This window comes from Nyctereutes procyonoides, unplaced genomic scaffold, assembly GCF_905146905.1.
Source record: "Nyctereutes procyonoides isolate TBG_1078 unplaced genomic scaffold, NYPRO_anot_genome, whole genome shotgun sequence".
Classification (NCBI taxonomy): Eukaryota; Metazoa; Chordata; class Mammalia; order Carnivora; family Canidae; genus Nyctereutes; species Nyctereutes procyonoides.
In genome coordinates, this window is record NW_026575049.1 from 1,047,675 (window position 1) to 1,063,965 (window position 16,291).

Sequence of the window (16,291 nt, forward strand, 5' to 3'; positions counted from 1 at the left end):
CTGCCTGTGTTCTTTATGTCAAATAAATAAATAAAATCTTTTTAAAAAAAGTCTAATCATATCTGAGTCTAGGCCCATCTCTTTAAGATATGATATTCTGAAGCACCTGGGTGACACAGTCATTTAAGCATCTGCCTTTGGCTCAGGTCATGATCCTGGAGCGGGAGGGGGGGGTTCCTGCTCAGCAGGGAGTCTCTTTCTCTCTCTCCCTCTGTCCCCGGCTTATGCTCTCTCTCTCTCTCTCTCAAATAAATGAATAAAAATCTTTAAAAAAATAGGATATTCCAGTCAAAGCTTTGGTAATACAACCAGTCTTTCTACTTGTGTCCTGTTAAAAGGAGAACAGATTTTCACTGAATTTATGTAAATGACTATTTTGTCATAAAAAGAATACTAAAGAGTTTTTGAACTATGGAGGGATCAGGTAGGGAGAGAAAGTAAATGTCTATGTCTTACCAAATTTTTGGTAAGTTACAAGAAAAAGAGAAGTTTTCCTAAAATATGAAAAAGCAAAATTTTAGAGAATGAGTGATGTTTTAAGCAAGAGTCATAAAAATTATAATAATCTTCTTCAGTTCATTAGTTCCATGTTATTAATTCTAATTCTTGTTCTGTTTAAATCCAGTTTTCCCACCAGTTTTGGAAATTCTTACTCAGTTCAGTTGTATGATTTGAAAGTTATCAGAAATCTGTATTCTAGAGTACTTGTCAGATTCCTTTCCATGAATTTCTCTGAAGATGAAACATTTGCTGGAAGCTTTTGTAAAGACATCTGAGTAAAGCAGTAACTGTTTGTAAATGGCTTAAAAAGGTCATGGTTAACAATAGCCGCAGACTGACATTAGTAGGTTGGACTTTAGGTACAGGGCCTGAAATCATCTGGTGAGGTTTATACTTTGTCTGGTGGGCCACTGGGGACTGCTGAAGGGGAATAACATGAATGAGGCTGGGCCTGAGAAAAATGAACCCAGCAGTGATGTGTAGAATGAACTGTAAGCTGGGAGACAGATTAGCTGGGTGAGAAGAGTGAAGGTAAAAATCCAAGGTAGAGTGTCAGGAAGAGCAGAGGAGTAAGAAATAGTAGTAGAGAATTTGTAGGATGTGGTTTCCTTTCCAACCAGGACCTAGCAGAGTGGCTCCCACAAAGAAGGACTGTTGTGCTGTCAACATGGTAGTGACCAGAGAACACACCGTCGACCTTCACAGAGTGAGTTTCAAGAAGCATCGTCTCTGGTACTCAAAGAGATCCAAAAAATTGCCATGAAGAAGATGGGAACTCCAGATGTGTGCATGGACATCAGGCTCAACAAAGCTCTCTGGGCCAAAGGAATAAGGAGGAATGTTCCATTTTGTATCTGTGTGTGTGGTTGTCCAGAAAACATAATGAGGATGGAGATTGACCAAAATAGCCCTATATGTTGGTTAACTATGTATCCGTCATCACTTTCAAAAATCTACAGACAGTTAATGTAGATGAGAACTAACCAACTGCCGACTATCAAATAAAGATATAAAATGCACAAAAAAAAAAAGAAGAAGAAGAAGAAGCTGTATGGTTTGAAAAGCAACTGAGTGTGAGTGAAGAGTGATGAAAATGGAACAGCCGAAGAATGGACAAGACTTTGGACAAGCCCAGTTCCTGGCAGAGTGGTCAGGTTGAGTAGGAGAGTCTTGGCTTATTACATTTGCTTCCATGCCTCTTTGTGGAGTTAGATACTTTCTAACTATCTACAGAGGGGAAAAGCCTGTAGAAACACTATGTATTACAATAGCGGCCTTTAAGAAAAACAAAAATACTGCAGGGGATACATGACATATAATTATAGTCGATCAATTAGGTGCAGTGGCATTGTTTTTCAATTGTTCTGAAAACAACGGGCTGGGGCACCTGGGTGGCTCAGCAGTTGAGCGTCAGCCTTCAGTTCAGGGCATGATCCCGGATCCTGGGTCCGAGGATCGAGCCCCACATCAGGCTCCCCGCAGGGAGCGCCTGCTTCTCCCTCTGCCTGTGTCCCTGCCTCTCTCTCTCTTTCTCTGTGTCTCTCATGAATAAATAAATAAAATCTTAAACAAACAAAACACAGAAAAACAAACAGGCTCTTCCAGAAGTGGTAATTGTTTATTCAATTCAATTACATACTGGACGAAAGCCCTGAGGTGGCTGCTGTGTCACTTATAAAGATGAATCACTCACGGAACTGCACCAGGGGTACCAGTCCTGTTGGAGAGATGAGTTATATGGGAGAGGTATGAATAGATGTTATGGGAGAACAGATCTATCTGCTGGTTGATGCTTCAGAGGGAGCTTTATATGGAGGAGGTATGAATTGCTGAGCATTGTGGGAGGACAAGATAGTATTTGACGTGCAGAGAGGAGCAAGAAGGGCATTTACAGGAAAAGGAGTGGTAAGAGCATGGACAGACCAGAGCACAACTAGGTGGAGAGCGGCCAGTTCTTTCGTTTGGTTGCAACATAGGCTCTATGAGTGGGAGGAAAGGGAGATAAGTTTGAGGCCTAATCATGGAAGGCCTTGTACACCCAACTAAGGTTTTAAACTTAGAATATTTTTAGTAGGTTCAATGCTTTACGTGGAGTTACATCAGCAGAGCTGTGCTTTGGGGAAGTTAACCAGACAGCACCATGTGGATGAGAGGGGAAGGGACTGACACCATGGGGACAGCAAGAAGTCGTCTATGATAGGCAAGCAAGAGGCACTAAGTGTAGAAGGCTTGAACAATGGATGCAGCCGTAGGAGTGAATAGGAGGGAACAGGTGCTCCAGACACAACAGAGCCAGACTCTACAGCCTCATCTCAAGGAATATATGTGGCAAGGAAGAGAATGTGTCAGCACATTAAGGCTAAAATGTAATACAAATAGAAATTGGGAATACTGGAGGAGAAGCACTTTTAAGAGAGAAGATGATGAGTTCTATCTTGGGTATATTGAGTATCTGGCTAAACATCGGGCTGGAGAGTACTTAAGGAAATTAGAAATACAGGACAGGGCCTCAGAAAATGGTCAGGTTGGGGATACAGATATGAGCAGTTGTGTGGAAGTGAAAGTTGAGAGGGGATAAGATTGCCCAGGAGAGAGTGAGGAACAGGCAGGGAAGGATTCTGGGACAGAACATTGGGGAATCTTTGCATTTAGGGCATAGGAAGAAAGGGAAGGGCAGAGGAGGAGGAAGGGAAGGAGCACTGTGATGGAAGCAGGAGAACCAGGAGAGTGGAGTATCTCAGAAGTCAAGGGAGGAACATGTTCCCAGAATTGGGTGGTTAAGATGGAGCAGGTGATGGCTTCTGCCTGTGAGAGCAGGGAGCTTAAATGGGAAAAGTAGACCAGGGCCAGACCATGGGAAGTCTTCTAGGGGAGAGAGAATATACATAGTGACTTGATCCTGTCTCTACTACTCATTTTCTGTTTGACTTTGGACAATGCACTTAATTTTTGCCTTAATTTGTGCCTTGGTGTCCTCGCCTGAAAAATGGGTATAATGATTGCATATACCTCATGAGGTGGTCGCATGAGGATCACATATGTGTGTGTTGCTTTGAACAGTGCCTGGCACAAGATAAGTTCTTAATTACTGTTCACTATTATAATTATTTGCCACGCTGAGGAGTTTTGACTGTATCTGTGGGTGATAGGGAGCCATAGAGAGTCTCCAACAAGGGCATTGGCGTGATCTGAAAGCAACCTCCTCCTTCACCCAAGAGCCACTTGGAATCTGAGAATCAGGTAAGATTACTAGAAAAAAGGAAAGTGCTAACTATTGCAGTGATATCAGAGAAGGAGGAGAGATAAGAGGATTGGCTGCCAGGTTCTTGGTGAGCTCTGAGTTTCCGGAGAGTGATGGGAGTGGGGGGTGGAGTACAAGGGGTTGGGGAACACAATGGGTGGTGGGACAACAGAGGACCTGTTCATAGGCTCTTTGAATATTTTGACCATATGAGGTAAGAGAGGATGGTTATTTAGAGGGTAGCGGGGTAGCCTGGTCTCAGGGAGGAAGGAAGACAGAAGAGGCAGCCCAGAGGACAGAATCAAGAGACATTTAGAGTGGGGATGTCCTCTGTGGATGTGGCAGCCTGAAAGGAGAGGTAAAATGTGGGTATGAATTAGATTGTGCCGGCCATTGGTTCAATTGTAAGGAGGATAAGCTGGTCTGGATTTTGGCGGAGGCAAGAAGGGAGCTCATCTGTGGAAGAAGAGCCCCGGTGAACGGGCGGTTGGGAAATCGAGAAAGTTAGAGAAGATTTGGAGTGGGTGTTATTGGGAAAACAGGAGGGAAGGGTCAGATGGAGGCAAACAGAAGGTCTGCCTTGTATCAGCGAAAGTCCAGCCGAGGAGAGCTATCATTGATTTGATAACAAATTGACAACAAATAACTTGTTTATGGCCATTCCCTTGTGCCCTTTGACAGCTGCCAGTGAGGGAAGGCGGATGATACAGGCTTTGGGAGGCCAGTAAAACATCCCTCAAGTGGCTGGCCGGGGACCTACACTGAACAAGGCGGTAAGCCGTAAGAGGACTGTAATAATAGAGACGGAGGAAAGGGAGGGCACAGTAGGAGGAAAGAGACCGGAAGAGGTGAGGGAAGAAGGGGGAAGAGCCCTAAAGATACAAAGGGCTGTAGTCCGAGAGGACAGTTTCAGCTTTCAAGATCTTTGTGGGAGAGCAGCTTCAAATGCTGATGAAGACGGGGGTGGGGTGGGGGGGTTAGGCCTGGAGTAAATGGTTAGATCTTAGTTGTGCATGTGTTTATGAAGGTGTTTTCTGAGTTGCACTTCAAAACTCCTTAAAGAAAATTAACCAGGTAGCATCATGTGGATGAGAAAGAGAGACTGACGATGTAGTGTGAGAAAGAGCTAAGTTCCCCTTACCTCAACAGGAAATCAGTCGAAATTGTCTAGGGTTGATAAATCCAGAAATAGTAGTATATCAGTCTATAAATCTCCTGGGTCAAAGGCGGAGGCCTAAGTGCCCGGCTTTTGCAGATGGATGGTTGTAAAACAAGCAGACCACTTGGGGTTTGATATTTGAAGCAGTCAGGGCATCTTTAGCTCGCGTTTAGGTGTGGCCCGCGTCTGGAGATTCTGTTTGGCCTGGCATCTCTCTTCTGCAGCTGTCTTCTTGCTGCTGGGTATGCGGTGCTTGAAGAGTAGGACCCGGGGAGTCGGTGCTGCTCTCTGATGGGGAAGTGGATTTTCATCTTTGATTAGAATGAGGAAATTACTCTTTTAGTGAATAAACAGGCAGGCTGAAGCCATCCGTAGAGTGCACCAGAGAATGCCAGGTAGGCAGAATGGAAGCAAGGGCTAGAGAACGCAGAGCTCCCAGATTGGAAAAAGACCGAAAGCTGGGGGTGGGAAAGAGTGGGGAGGTGGAGGGAAAGGGAGAGGGGAAGAGAGGTGGAGAGAGGGAGGGAGCATTAAACATCTCTGTCAGTTATTTTCTCCCCATGCACTGGCTCCTTCAGTTTTACTCCCCTACACCCTGAGTGGCTCTGCACCCAGTTACAGTGTGTTGGCAGGGGGAGGGGTGTTGTCCCCGCTGACAAGCAATTCTCTGTGACACCAGCTGGGTGTCCTCCAGTTCAGCTCCATTCAGACATTGATGTAGGAAAGATGTTGGGCTTCAGAGCCAACAGCCAAGGAAGAATTCTTGAGATGCCTTTGGGGCAAAAAAGGTGGTTTTATGAAAGCATGGGGGCAGGGGCAGGGCCTGTGGACAGAAAGAGCTGCAATGGGGTTATTAGGGGTGGCAGTTTATATACTCAAGTTGGGAAGGGGCTGGGGATATCATAAGTCTCTAAGGAATTTTGGAAGCAAAGTTTCCAGGACCTTGAGGGGGCTATCTATTGTTGGGAAAAGGTCATTTATTACTGTCTGATAAAACCTGAGTCATGAGACCCTTCAGATGCTTATCAGTGGTTCAAATGGCTGGGGGATGATTGCCAACAAGTATCTTGGGAGGTAGAGATAAAGGACATTTCCAAAGGGATTTTTATATGTTAAAGAAGGCTTCAGGGTCCTGGGCTAAGATTGCCTTTTGCTCTTAGCAAAATACTAACTTTTAGGCAGCTGAATCCCTAGAGGCACATCACTCTCTGTTTCAGGGACTTGTCAAGGGTTTGTAAATAATAAGGAAATCTAATAATTTTCCTTCTGCTTTGTTTCCCACATCATCACTGTCTACCAGGAGATAGCATCAAATCCCAGAGGTTAAAGGTTCAGTCCTGCAAGACGGCCTCCTCCCCACCCCAACTGCAGATGCCAGTTACCAGCCAGGTTAGCACCCGTGCTTCTGACCGACTGGTTACACATTGGGAGTTCCAGTGATCCGCTTTTTGAGTTATATTAATTTGCTAGACTTCCTCACCAAACTCCTAGAAACGCTTAACTACAGAGAACAAACTGAAGGTCATCAGAGGGGGGGTTGGTGGGGGTGGGTGAAATAGGTGAAGGGGATAAAGTACACTTAACATGATTAGCACCAGGTGATGTATAGAATTGTCGAATCACATATTGTATACCTGAAACTAATATAACACTGCATGTTAACTATACTGGAATTTAAAAAATTCACAAAAATATTGTATGTACTAGATTACTGGTTTATTATAAAAGGATATAACTTAGGAACAGCTAGATGGAAGAGATGCCTAGAGCAAGGAGTGGGGAAGGATACAGAGCTTGCATGCCCTCTCTAAGCATGTAGCCCTCCTGGAATCTCCCAAGTGTTCACCAATTCATAAGCTCTCTGAACCCCATTCTTTTGCTTTTTTATGGAAGCTTCATTACATAGGCATTATTGATTTAAATCATCGGTCATTGGTGATTGGACTCAATCTCCAGCCCCTTTCCCCTTCCCAGAGGTGGAGGAGTAGGTGGGGTTCCTTCCAACCCTCCAATCACATTATTGCTTCCCTCATCCTTAGGTGTGGTTTGCAAAGTAACCTCATTTACATGATAAGACAGCTTCGTGTTCTCCTCACTTAGGAAATTCCAAGTGTTTTAGGAACATTATGCCAGAAATGAGCAAAGACCATATGTATATATTTTATTATAAATCACAGTATCATAACCCTTCATTCCTCTAGAGCTATTGCCTTCTTTCCTCTCTTTCCCAGACTCTTTTGAAAGGCTCTACTTTCTGCCCTCCAGTCCATCCATCAGCCCACTGCAGGCTGGCGTCTTTACTCTTAACTCCCTAAGAGTCTTGTTTCGATCGCCAGTAACCTGCTAGTATTCAGTGAACCTCCATGCCGCGAAGTTGATCCTCATGAAGCCCCTCTAACGTTGGCTTCCTTGGGCTTTCTTTCTATAACTTCTCTGGCTCATTCTTCCTGTTGTTCTTTTCTCCGTTTGTCCCTCCACCCCCATCCCCACCTCAGGATATTTTCATTTAATTTATCTAACAGCATTTGTCTAACAACATAGCACCGACTGTGTACCATTTACTGTGCCAGGTGCAGATGAATACACAACCCTGGGCTCTCCAGGGTGTTCATCTAAAAGTGGGAGGAAGCCTTGCAACAAGTTGGTGAGTGCCATGATCCACTCAAGTGCAGGCTGCGGTGGGGATGCCAGGAAGGAAGCAGTCCATTTTGTCAGACCAGGGGTCAGGTCAAGAGGGGTCAGGAAAATCTTATGCCTGGACCACTCTCCCCACCACTTTGCCTGAGCTATCCTTAATCTCTCGGTGCTCATCTATAAAGTAATATGGCAGTTGTGGAGGTGCATTACTCAGATGTCTTTTTTGCTTTAAGGAGTGCAGTTGACTCGCAGCCTCCAGCTGTTGCTTTTGGATCGGCTATGGAATGTATACTGAGGCACACTTCTGGGCACCCCCAGCCAGTGACTGGGCATGGCAGCAGCAGTAGAGCCCAGCAAGTTCTGCCCAGTGCAGGATTCTACTGGGCAGTCTGTGCTCAAGGGCCCCCCTCTGGCCTGGTTGAGACCTTCCTAAAGTGTAGGCTGTCCTACACTTTAAGGAGCTTCCTCTCAAATCCTCCCTTCGCTCTCTCCTTTCACACCCACATTACCATCTACTCCTGCACTCCTCCCTTTTCCCCCACTGAATCACTTGCAATACTAATTGTTTTGGCATTTGAACCTAACACAGGGCTAGGACAGGACTGTGCCATAGAGTGCTGTTGTGAGAATTCAGTGAGTTAATATATGGGAAATGCTTAGAGAAGGTCCTGATACACAGCAAGTGTTATGCTATTGTTGTTGTTAGCTATTGTTATTATTATTATTGTTTTATTATCCTTTAGATATCAACTTCTATTTTACTCTCTCAAGAAACCTCAGATCTGCCAAGCGCATCTTGTCCTTAATTCTGTTCCATTGCTTTTTCTTGTTGGCCTTCACACTTAGATGGTGAATTCAATGAATAATGGAACATTGCTGGGTTTACTGTTGTTTATCAGTGCCTAACATTGTGTCTGACTCGTAGTAGATATTGAATTGATGTTTCTTGAATGAAAAATGATTCAGCTAAGTATTAACAGATGAGCATTATTTGTCAAATGGATTAGGGCTGGAAGAAAGGAATTGTTGAGAGAATTGTCTACTGTGGTGTGAAAAGCCTGTACTGTGAATTGTGTACTGAAAGCTGCTAGTTATGATTGAAAAATAGGGTGCAAGAGAGATGTGGCAAGAAAGAAGCCTAAGGAGTAAGTCAAGGGCCAGACCTCTGGGAAGGCCTGAATGCCAAGCCAGAGATTTTGAATGGCAGAGTCACCTCATGCAGGTGTCATGCAGGTGTCACCCAGGCCTTCCGATGTCCTAGTGGGCTCACATCCATCTTTGTTAGTGGTTATGTGCTTACGAATCATATATTACTTCACCCAACACTAAAGATTGCCCCCCAAATGGTGGCTCTTTCTCTAGAACTACATGAAGAAATGTGGGCATCTTTGAACACTTATTTTATTTTATTTTAATTTTTATTTTATTTATTTATTTATGATAGTCACAGAGAGAGAGAGAGGCAGAGACATAGGCAGAGGGAGAAGCAGGCTCCATGCACCGGGAGCCCAACGTGGGATTCGATCCTGGGTCTCCAGGATCGCGCCCTGGGCCAAAGGCAGGCACCAAACCACTGCGCCACCCAGGGATCCCTGAACACTTATTTTAACAAGGCATCTTAATTGGTCTTTATTTACAAACTGCTTTTTTTTTTAAGATTTTATTTATTTATTAGAGAGAGAGAGAGAGAGAGAGACAGAGGGAGAAGCAGGCTCCATGCAGGGAGCCTGATGTGAGACTCGATCCCAGGTCTCCAGGATCACACCCTGGGCGGAAGGCGGCGCTAAACCACTAAGCCACCAGGGCTGCCCTACAAACTGCTTTGGCTGCTCTATTTCACCCAAACAGCTGGGTCTCTTAACTGGTCTCTTTGCCTTCCTCAAAGCCCTGTTAAATATACCTTCTACTCCCACCGTGAGACAGATCTCTCTAAAGCTAAATCTGTTCATCTTACTCCTTAATTTAATACTTCCCAATAATAGCAACAAGATAATGTCCAGATTCCTTAGTGTGGTCCACAAGGACCATCATGGTCTGAGCCTTTCCTGCCTCTCTATGCTCAGTACCGCACCGTGCTGAACTGCTTGTAGGCATCAGGAAGTTACGCTGCTCACCACTTCGTTCATGTACACACTACTGCTGCCTGGAATGCCCTTCATCGGGGTCTACTTTTTGAACTCTTACAGGAATTAGTTCCAAAATCAATGCGTCTGTGAAGCCATTTCTAACTTTGTAGGCAGTGGTCATACTCCTTTGCAGCCTCATTAGACTGCGTGTATATTGCTATGGCACTCACCTCACTGCATTGCACTCGTCTGGTTACCTCCGATCCCCTCTCTAGACTGTGGCTCCTTGAGCATTAGTGACTATGGAGTCCCCAACATCTGGTGCAATGCCTGACATATAGTATATACTCAGTAGATAATTGGTTAAAGAGAAAAGGACAAAATGAAATAAAAGCCGTTCTCTTTCTTTTGAAGGGGAAGGAGGTCCCCTCACCATGTGGTGGTCCCTGGTGGCCCTCGTGGGCCTGTACTACCTCCTGCGCTGGTACCGGGAGAGACAGGTGGTGAGCCACCTCCAGGACAAGTACGTCTTCATCACGGGCTGTGACTCGGGCTTCGGGAACCTGCTGGCCAGGCAGCTGGACCTGCGAGGCTTGAGGGTGCTGGCTGCATGTCTGACGGAGAAGGGGGCCCAGCAGCTAAGAAGCCAGACGTCAGACAGGCTGGACACGGTGATCCTGGATGTCACCAAGACAGAAAGCATTTTGGCAGCCACCCAGTGGGTGGAGGAGCGTGTGGGGGACAGAGGTATGGAGAAGTATTTTCTCCTTTTATTTACTTGGGCATGAAGATGTTAAAATTTTCTCTCTATATATAAAATCTCAAAAGCAGGGCTTAAAAGACAGCAGGCTGTCTTTTTCATTCGAAAGATGATTGTGCTCTTTGGTAGTGTTTCATTTCCTTAACAATGTTTACCTTAAAAAATGAGCCAAATAGATTTGAAGCTATTATTTCACCTTGTCAGTGGGGTATTTATAACATAGTTATTTATGTTTAAACAATTTTCAAGGTATTCTTAAGAAACTGATTCTTTCCCCCTTTGCTACCATTTAAAATATAGTCATTCCTGGGCCCCTGGATGGCTCAGTCAGTGAAGAGTCCAAATTTGGCTGAGGTCATGATCCCAGGTCCTGGGATTGAGTCTCGTGTTGGTCTCCCTGCTTGTTGGGGAATCTGCTTCTCCCTCTCTGTTTGCTCCTCCCATTGCTTTACTCTCTCTCTCAAATTAAAAAAAAAATATATATATATAATATATACATATATTTAGAAATACATAGTCATTCTTTGAAGTCAGCCTTTTGGTCCATTTCTTTCTAAAAAATATTTTTTTTCTGATCGATAGACTGTATTTCTTAGAGATATTGTAGATTGACAGAAAAATTCAAAGTGAGTACACAGTTCCCATTTATAACCCCTCTTACAGTTTCCTCTGTTATTAACATCTTACATTGGTGTGATACGTTTATTACATTTGATGAGCCAATATTAATATGTTATCATTAACTAAAGTCCATAGTTTACATTAGGGTCCACTTTGTATTGTACAATTCTGTGGGTTTTGCTGAATGTCAAATAACATGTATCCACCATATAGTATGATATAGAATAGTTTCACTGCCCTAAGATCCTGTGTTCCACCTGGTTGCCATCTGTGCCCTCCAACCCCCATGAATCCTGGCAATTACTCATCTTTTTCCTGTCTGCGTAGTTTTGCCTTTTCCTGAATGTCATGTAGTTGGAATCACATTGTATATATGGCCTTTTAAAATGGCTTCTTGCAACTAGCAACATGCATTTCAGCTTCCTACTTGTCTTTCTGTGGCTTGATAGCTCATTTCTTTTTATTACTGAATAATATTCCACTGTATGTATAGCAGTTTTTTGTCATTCACCTCCTGAAGGACATCTTGGTTGTTTACAGTTTTTGGCAATTGTGGATGAGTCTTCACTTTTTTTTTTTTAAGATTTTATTTATGTATTTGAGAGAGGAGAGAGCAGGAACAGGGACAAGGGCAGAGGGAGGAACAGACTCCCCACTGAGCAGGGAACCCATGTCAGGGCTCTATCCCAGGACCCCTGGGATCATGACCAGAGCTGAAGGCAGACACTGAACTGACTGAGCCACCCAAGCACCCCACGAGTCTTCACTTCTAAGTTTAATTTTTATCCAGATCCTCTTCATTCCCCTTCCTGTCTCTCCCTCTTGTTTTCTGAATCCATAGATTTTGTTAATTGACCTTCCTAAACCTCTCTTCACCCCAGGAGTTGCAGACTAGCAATAACATTGTTTTGTTGGGTTGCAGGAGATTTAATATTTTAAAAAATTGACTTGAAAGTTGACTTCAACATATTATATCCTCTCTGAGGATGTATCCCAGGCAGAGTCAGGAATTCTGGGGAGTTACAGCCTCTGTGCTGTGCCTTGCAGTTTATTTCTGTTGTATTGTTACTGGTTTCCCATCTGTTAGAGTGTGAGCTACCTTGAAGACACGGGCTTTCCTTACCCATTATTGTATTTCCAGTTTCTGGCATATTCTCTGGTACCTGTTAAGGGCTCAACAAATGCTGAATAGATCCTATCTACTCATAGTTGTTTGTTTGTTTGTTTTTTAAGATTTTATTTATTTTATTCATGAGGGACACAGAAAGAGAAGCAGAGACACAGGCAGAGGGAGAAGCAGGCCCCCTGCAGGGAGCCTGATGCAGGACCCGATCCCAGGACCCCAGGATTACGCCCTGAGCCAAAGGCAGATGCTCAACCACTGAGCCACTCAGGTGTCCTGAAGAAACTATTTTTTATTAGAATCCCTACCTTAGGTGGGCCCTGGACTTCATATCTTATTGAGGCTATAAATACTGAAACCCGTATTCACATTGGTTGGCAAATTCCCTCAAATCAAAGCTGGTATCAGTGTCCTCTTTATTGTTTCTGGATTCCCGCCCTTTCTTAGTTTTTGGCTTGACCTTTCTATACTTTCTTTTTTTGTTTGTTTTTTTTAATATTTTTTTAATTTTTATTTATTTATGATAGTCACAGAGAGAGAGCTAGAGAGAGAGGCAGAGACATAGGCAGAGGGAGAAGCAGGCTCCATGCGCTGGGAGCCCGACGTGGGATTCGATCCCCAGTCTCCAGGATCGTGCCCTGGGCCAAAGGCAGGCGCCAAACTGCTGCGCCACCCAGGGATCCCTATACTTTCTTGTTACAAACTGATGGACTCAGAAACATTAGAGAATATATATATATATTTTTTAAAGATTTTTTTATTTACTTATAGAGAGAGAGAGAGAGAAAGAGAGAGGGAGAGACACAGGCAGAGGGAGAAGCAGGCTCCATGCAGGGAGCCTGACATGGGACTTGATCCCGGGTCTCCAGGATCCCACCCCGGGCTGCAGGCAGCACTAAACCGCTGTGCCACAGGGGCTGCCCTAGAGAATATATTTTGTCTAACATTTTTTTAGTTGTCAGCAGGAAGATTGATTAAGGTAAAAAGTTTGTCAGTTTTGTTTGAAACTGAACTTCTGCTTTGACTTTGTTCTAGGTCTCTGGGGCCTGGTCAACAATGCAGGCATTTTTCACCCACATTGCTACAGCGAGTGGCTGAAGATAGAGGCCTATGTGGATGTCTTCAAAGTGAACCTCACTGGTTTGATTGAAGTGACCTTAAGCATGCTTCCCTTGCTGAGGAGAGCACGGGGGAGGATTGTTAACGTCTCCAGCATTCTGGGAAGACTTGCTTTCTTTGGAGGAGCCTACTGTAGCTCCAAGTACGGAGTAGAAGCCTTTTCAGATACTCTGAGGTAATGCTCTTAAGTTAAAACAAAAGCATCTCTTGAGCACTTAAATATGTTTAAGCCATTGCGCTGATTGCTTTCACCTACGTTATCCCGTTTCATTACTCTAAAAATCTTGATTTGTAGATATTATTACTAGTCTGTTTTATATAGGAGACTGAGGCTCATGGGCACCTCGGTGGCTCAATCAGTTGAACGTCTGCCTTCGGCTCAGGTTGTGATCCCAGGGTCCTGGGATTTAGCCTTTCCCTCTGCCTGCCACTCCCGCTGCATGTGCTCTCCCTCTTTCTCTGTCAAATAGATAAACAAAGTCTTAAAAAAAAAAAAAAAAAAAAAGGAAACTGAGGCTCAGATTTAAATCTCTTTTCCCAAGTTCACCTGCCACAACCAGGGTTTGGCATAACTGTGTTTCGACCCTAGGTCTTTGTCTCCTGCCACCGATCACACTTTAATTCTCAAGATTTATCTTTGATGAAATTTCATTTCTGAAGAGAAGGTGACTGTCCTCCTTCCTCCTTAACGTGAGCCTGGCCTTGTCTCTCCCTGGTGAGACTCTCTCTCTCTCTCTCTAGCCGCTCATCTCCTTACTCTGTATATCTTTTCTTTTTTTTTTTTTGTATATCTTTTCTTTATCTAAGAACTTCTTTTCTTAGGACTTCAGTTCACCACAGCCCTTAATTGGCCCTGCCTCTACCTCCTGGCTTTTTTTCAGGCAGTGTTTTAGCTTCATGTTGCTCTGTCAGCTTCTTCCTTTTTATATTTCCCTTTACATTTTCATTCCCAAGAGAGACGACTCTATCAGCTGTGTTTATTTTCTGTGTGTGCCAAGTGACCTCTTACGTGACATTTTTGTGTACTTATTGTTGTGCCAGACACTGTTGTAGGTACTTGACATCTAACAGGTCATTTAATTTTCACAGCAACCCAATGAGGAAGGTATTATTTGTATCTTTATTGTAGGTGTGAGGAAACTGGGGCACAGAGGTTAGTAAGTCTTCATAGTCATAACACAGGTAATAACAGGCAGAGCCATCCCGTCCCAGGCAGGGCTTTCCTCCCCATCCAGTACCTTCCCTGGTCCAGTTAGCTGTGGACATGATGGTGTAGTCACATGGCACGAAATATTGCTGCTTAGTCTCCCCATTAGTGGGGGCTGACTTTAGGGCAGTTACTTGGAAATGAGCTGTGAATATTTTTAGGCACTATGGATTAGCTTCCTATAGCTGTTGTAACTTTTTTTTAAGACTTAATTTTTTTAGGGATGCCTGGGTGGCTCAGTGGTTTAGCGCTGCCTTCAGCCCAGGTCGTGATCCTGGAGTCCTCGGATCGAGCCCCATGTCAGGCTCCCTGCATGGAGCCTGCTTCTCCCCCTGCCTGTGTCTGTGCCTCTCTCTCTCTCTCTCTCTCTCTCTCTCTCTCATGAATGAATAAATATAATCTTTAAAAAAAAAAAAAGACTTAATTTTTTTAGGTAATCTCCATACCCAACGTGGGGCTTGAACTCACAACCCCAAGATCAAGAATCGCATGCTCTACCGACTGAGCCAGCCAGGTGTCCCATACACATTGAAAGCAACACGTATTTGTTTCCTCACAGTTCTGGAGGCCAAAGTCTGAAATCAGTGTTACTGGGCCAAAATCACGTTGTTGTCAGGGCCAGGTGCCTTCTGAAGGCTCTCGGGGAGAATCTGTTCCTTGCCTCTTCCAGTTTCTGGTGGCTTTCAGCATTCCTTGGCTTGTGACTACATCACTCCAGTCTCTGCCTCCAAGGTCACATTGCCTTCTCATCCCCTATGGGCTTTCAGATCTGCCTCTGTGTCGCTTATAAGGATAGTTGTGATTGCACTAAGGGCACACCCAAATTATCTAGCATAATCTCCCTATCTCAAGATGCTTAATTTAATTAATCACAACTGTGAAGTGCCACATAGGGTGACATTTATAGGTTCCAGGGATCTCTGGGGGCCGTTACTGAGCCACCATGTGCCATAACTGGTAGATATGTCTTATAACACGCACATTGTACTATCTGCCTAGGAAGAGAATAGGGAAATACCTGAGGAAGTCATGTGAGTCGTCACCGTGTAGCAGGCACCTTGCCTGGCCTGCAGCCTAACTGACGTTCTGCCTGCCCCCACGTGGCTGCTCCTGCTGGTTTACCACCACTCATGACTGGTGTCTCTGGACCCCTTGACTCATTCGCAGACCAAGAGCAAAGAATGTCCTTCCAGTGTTCAAATCACAAATTCCTTTAGAAAATTGCAATGTGCCTTAATTGTGCTAAGGCGGAACAGGGAAAGGAAGTTCTGTCCCACATTTGAGTTGGAGTTTTAAAGGGAATGTAGATGTTGTGGTGTGATGGGGATCACAGTGAGGAAGCTGCAAGGGGAAGTGAAATCTTAGGGCAGAGGTGCCACTGGCTTGCATAGCCGTCTCTTCTCCAGCAGGAGGATCTTTCACTGAGGCTCTACCATGGAAAGTTTTAGGTTTTGCTTTGATAAAGGGAGGCTTTTCCTTTAGAACAGTGGTTTTTAACCTCTAGGATGTCTCAGAGCCACTTGGATGGCTTATTCAAACAGATTGTCGGGTCTCACCCCCAGAGTTTCTGACTTTATAAATCTAGACTAGAGCCCAATAATTTGTATTTCTAACAGGCTCCCAGATGCTGGTGTTGCCATTTATTTGGGGACCACACTTTGAGGACCAGTCACTCACTGCTTAGAGGGTCATGATGCTTTGTGTTTTACCTTCTTATGGACTATTATTTCAGACATTTCTCTTTTTTAAAAAAAGAGATTTATTTATTTATTCACGAGAGACACACACAGAGAGGCAGAGACACAGGCAGAGGGAGAAGTAGACTCCTCATGGGGAGCCCGATGCAGGACTCGATCC

General features: G+C 44.3%; 1 protein-coding gene across 6 annotated transcripts in view; it reads left to right on the forward strand.

The window, feature by feature from the left end:
- The window catches only part of LOC129511964 (17-beta-hydroxysteroid dehydrogenase type 6-like), a 38,155-nt gene that overhangs the window by 17,173 nt on the left and 4,691 nt on the right, over window positions 1-16,291 (forward strand). For 2 of the 6 annotated variants that reach the window (XM_055329139.1, XM_055329140.1), the window contains exons 2-5: window positions 4,424-4,515; window positions 6,202-6,290; window positions 10,019-10,351; window positions 13,144-13,402. In XM_055329139.1, coding sequence (XP_055185114.1) covers window positions 10,039-10,351; window positions 13,144-13,402 — 572 coding nt within the window. In that variant the 5' untranslated portion in view covers window positions 4,424-4,515; window positions 6,202-6,290; window positions 10,019-10,038. Of the gene's footprint in view, window positions 1-3,375; window positions 3,742-4,423; window positions 4,516-6,201; window positions 6,291-10,018; window positions 10,352-13,143; window positions 13,403-16,291 lie in introns of those variants that run through there. The other 4 variants (XM_055329138.1, XM_055329143.1, XM_055329141.1 and 1 more) reach the window with 4 other exon arrangements.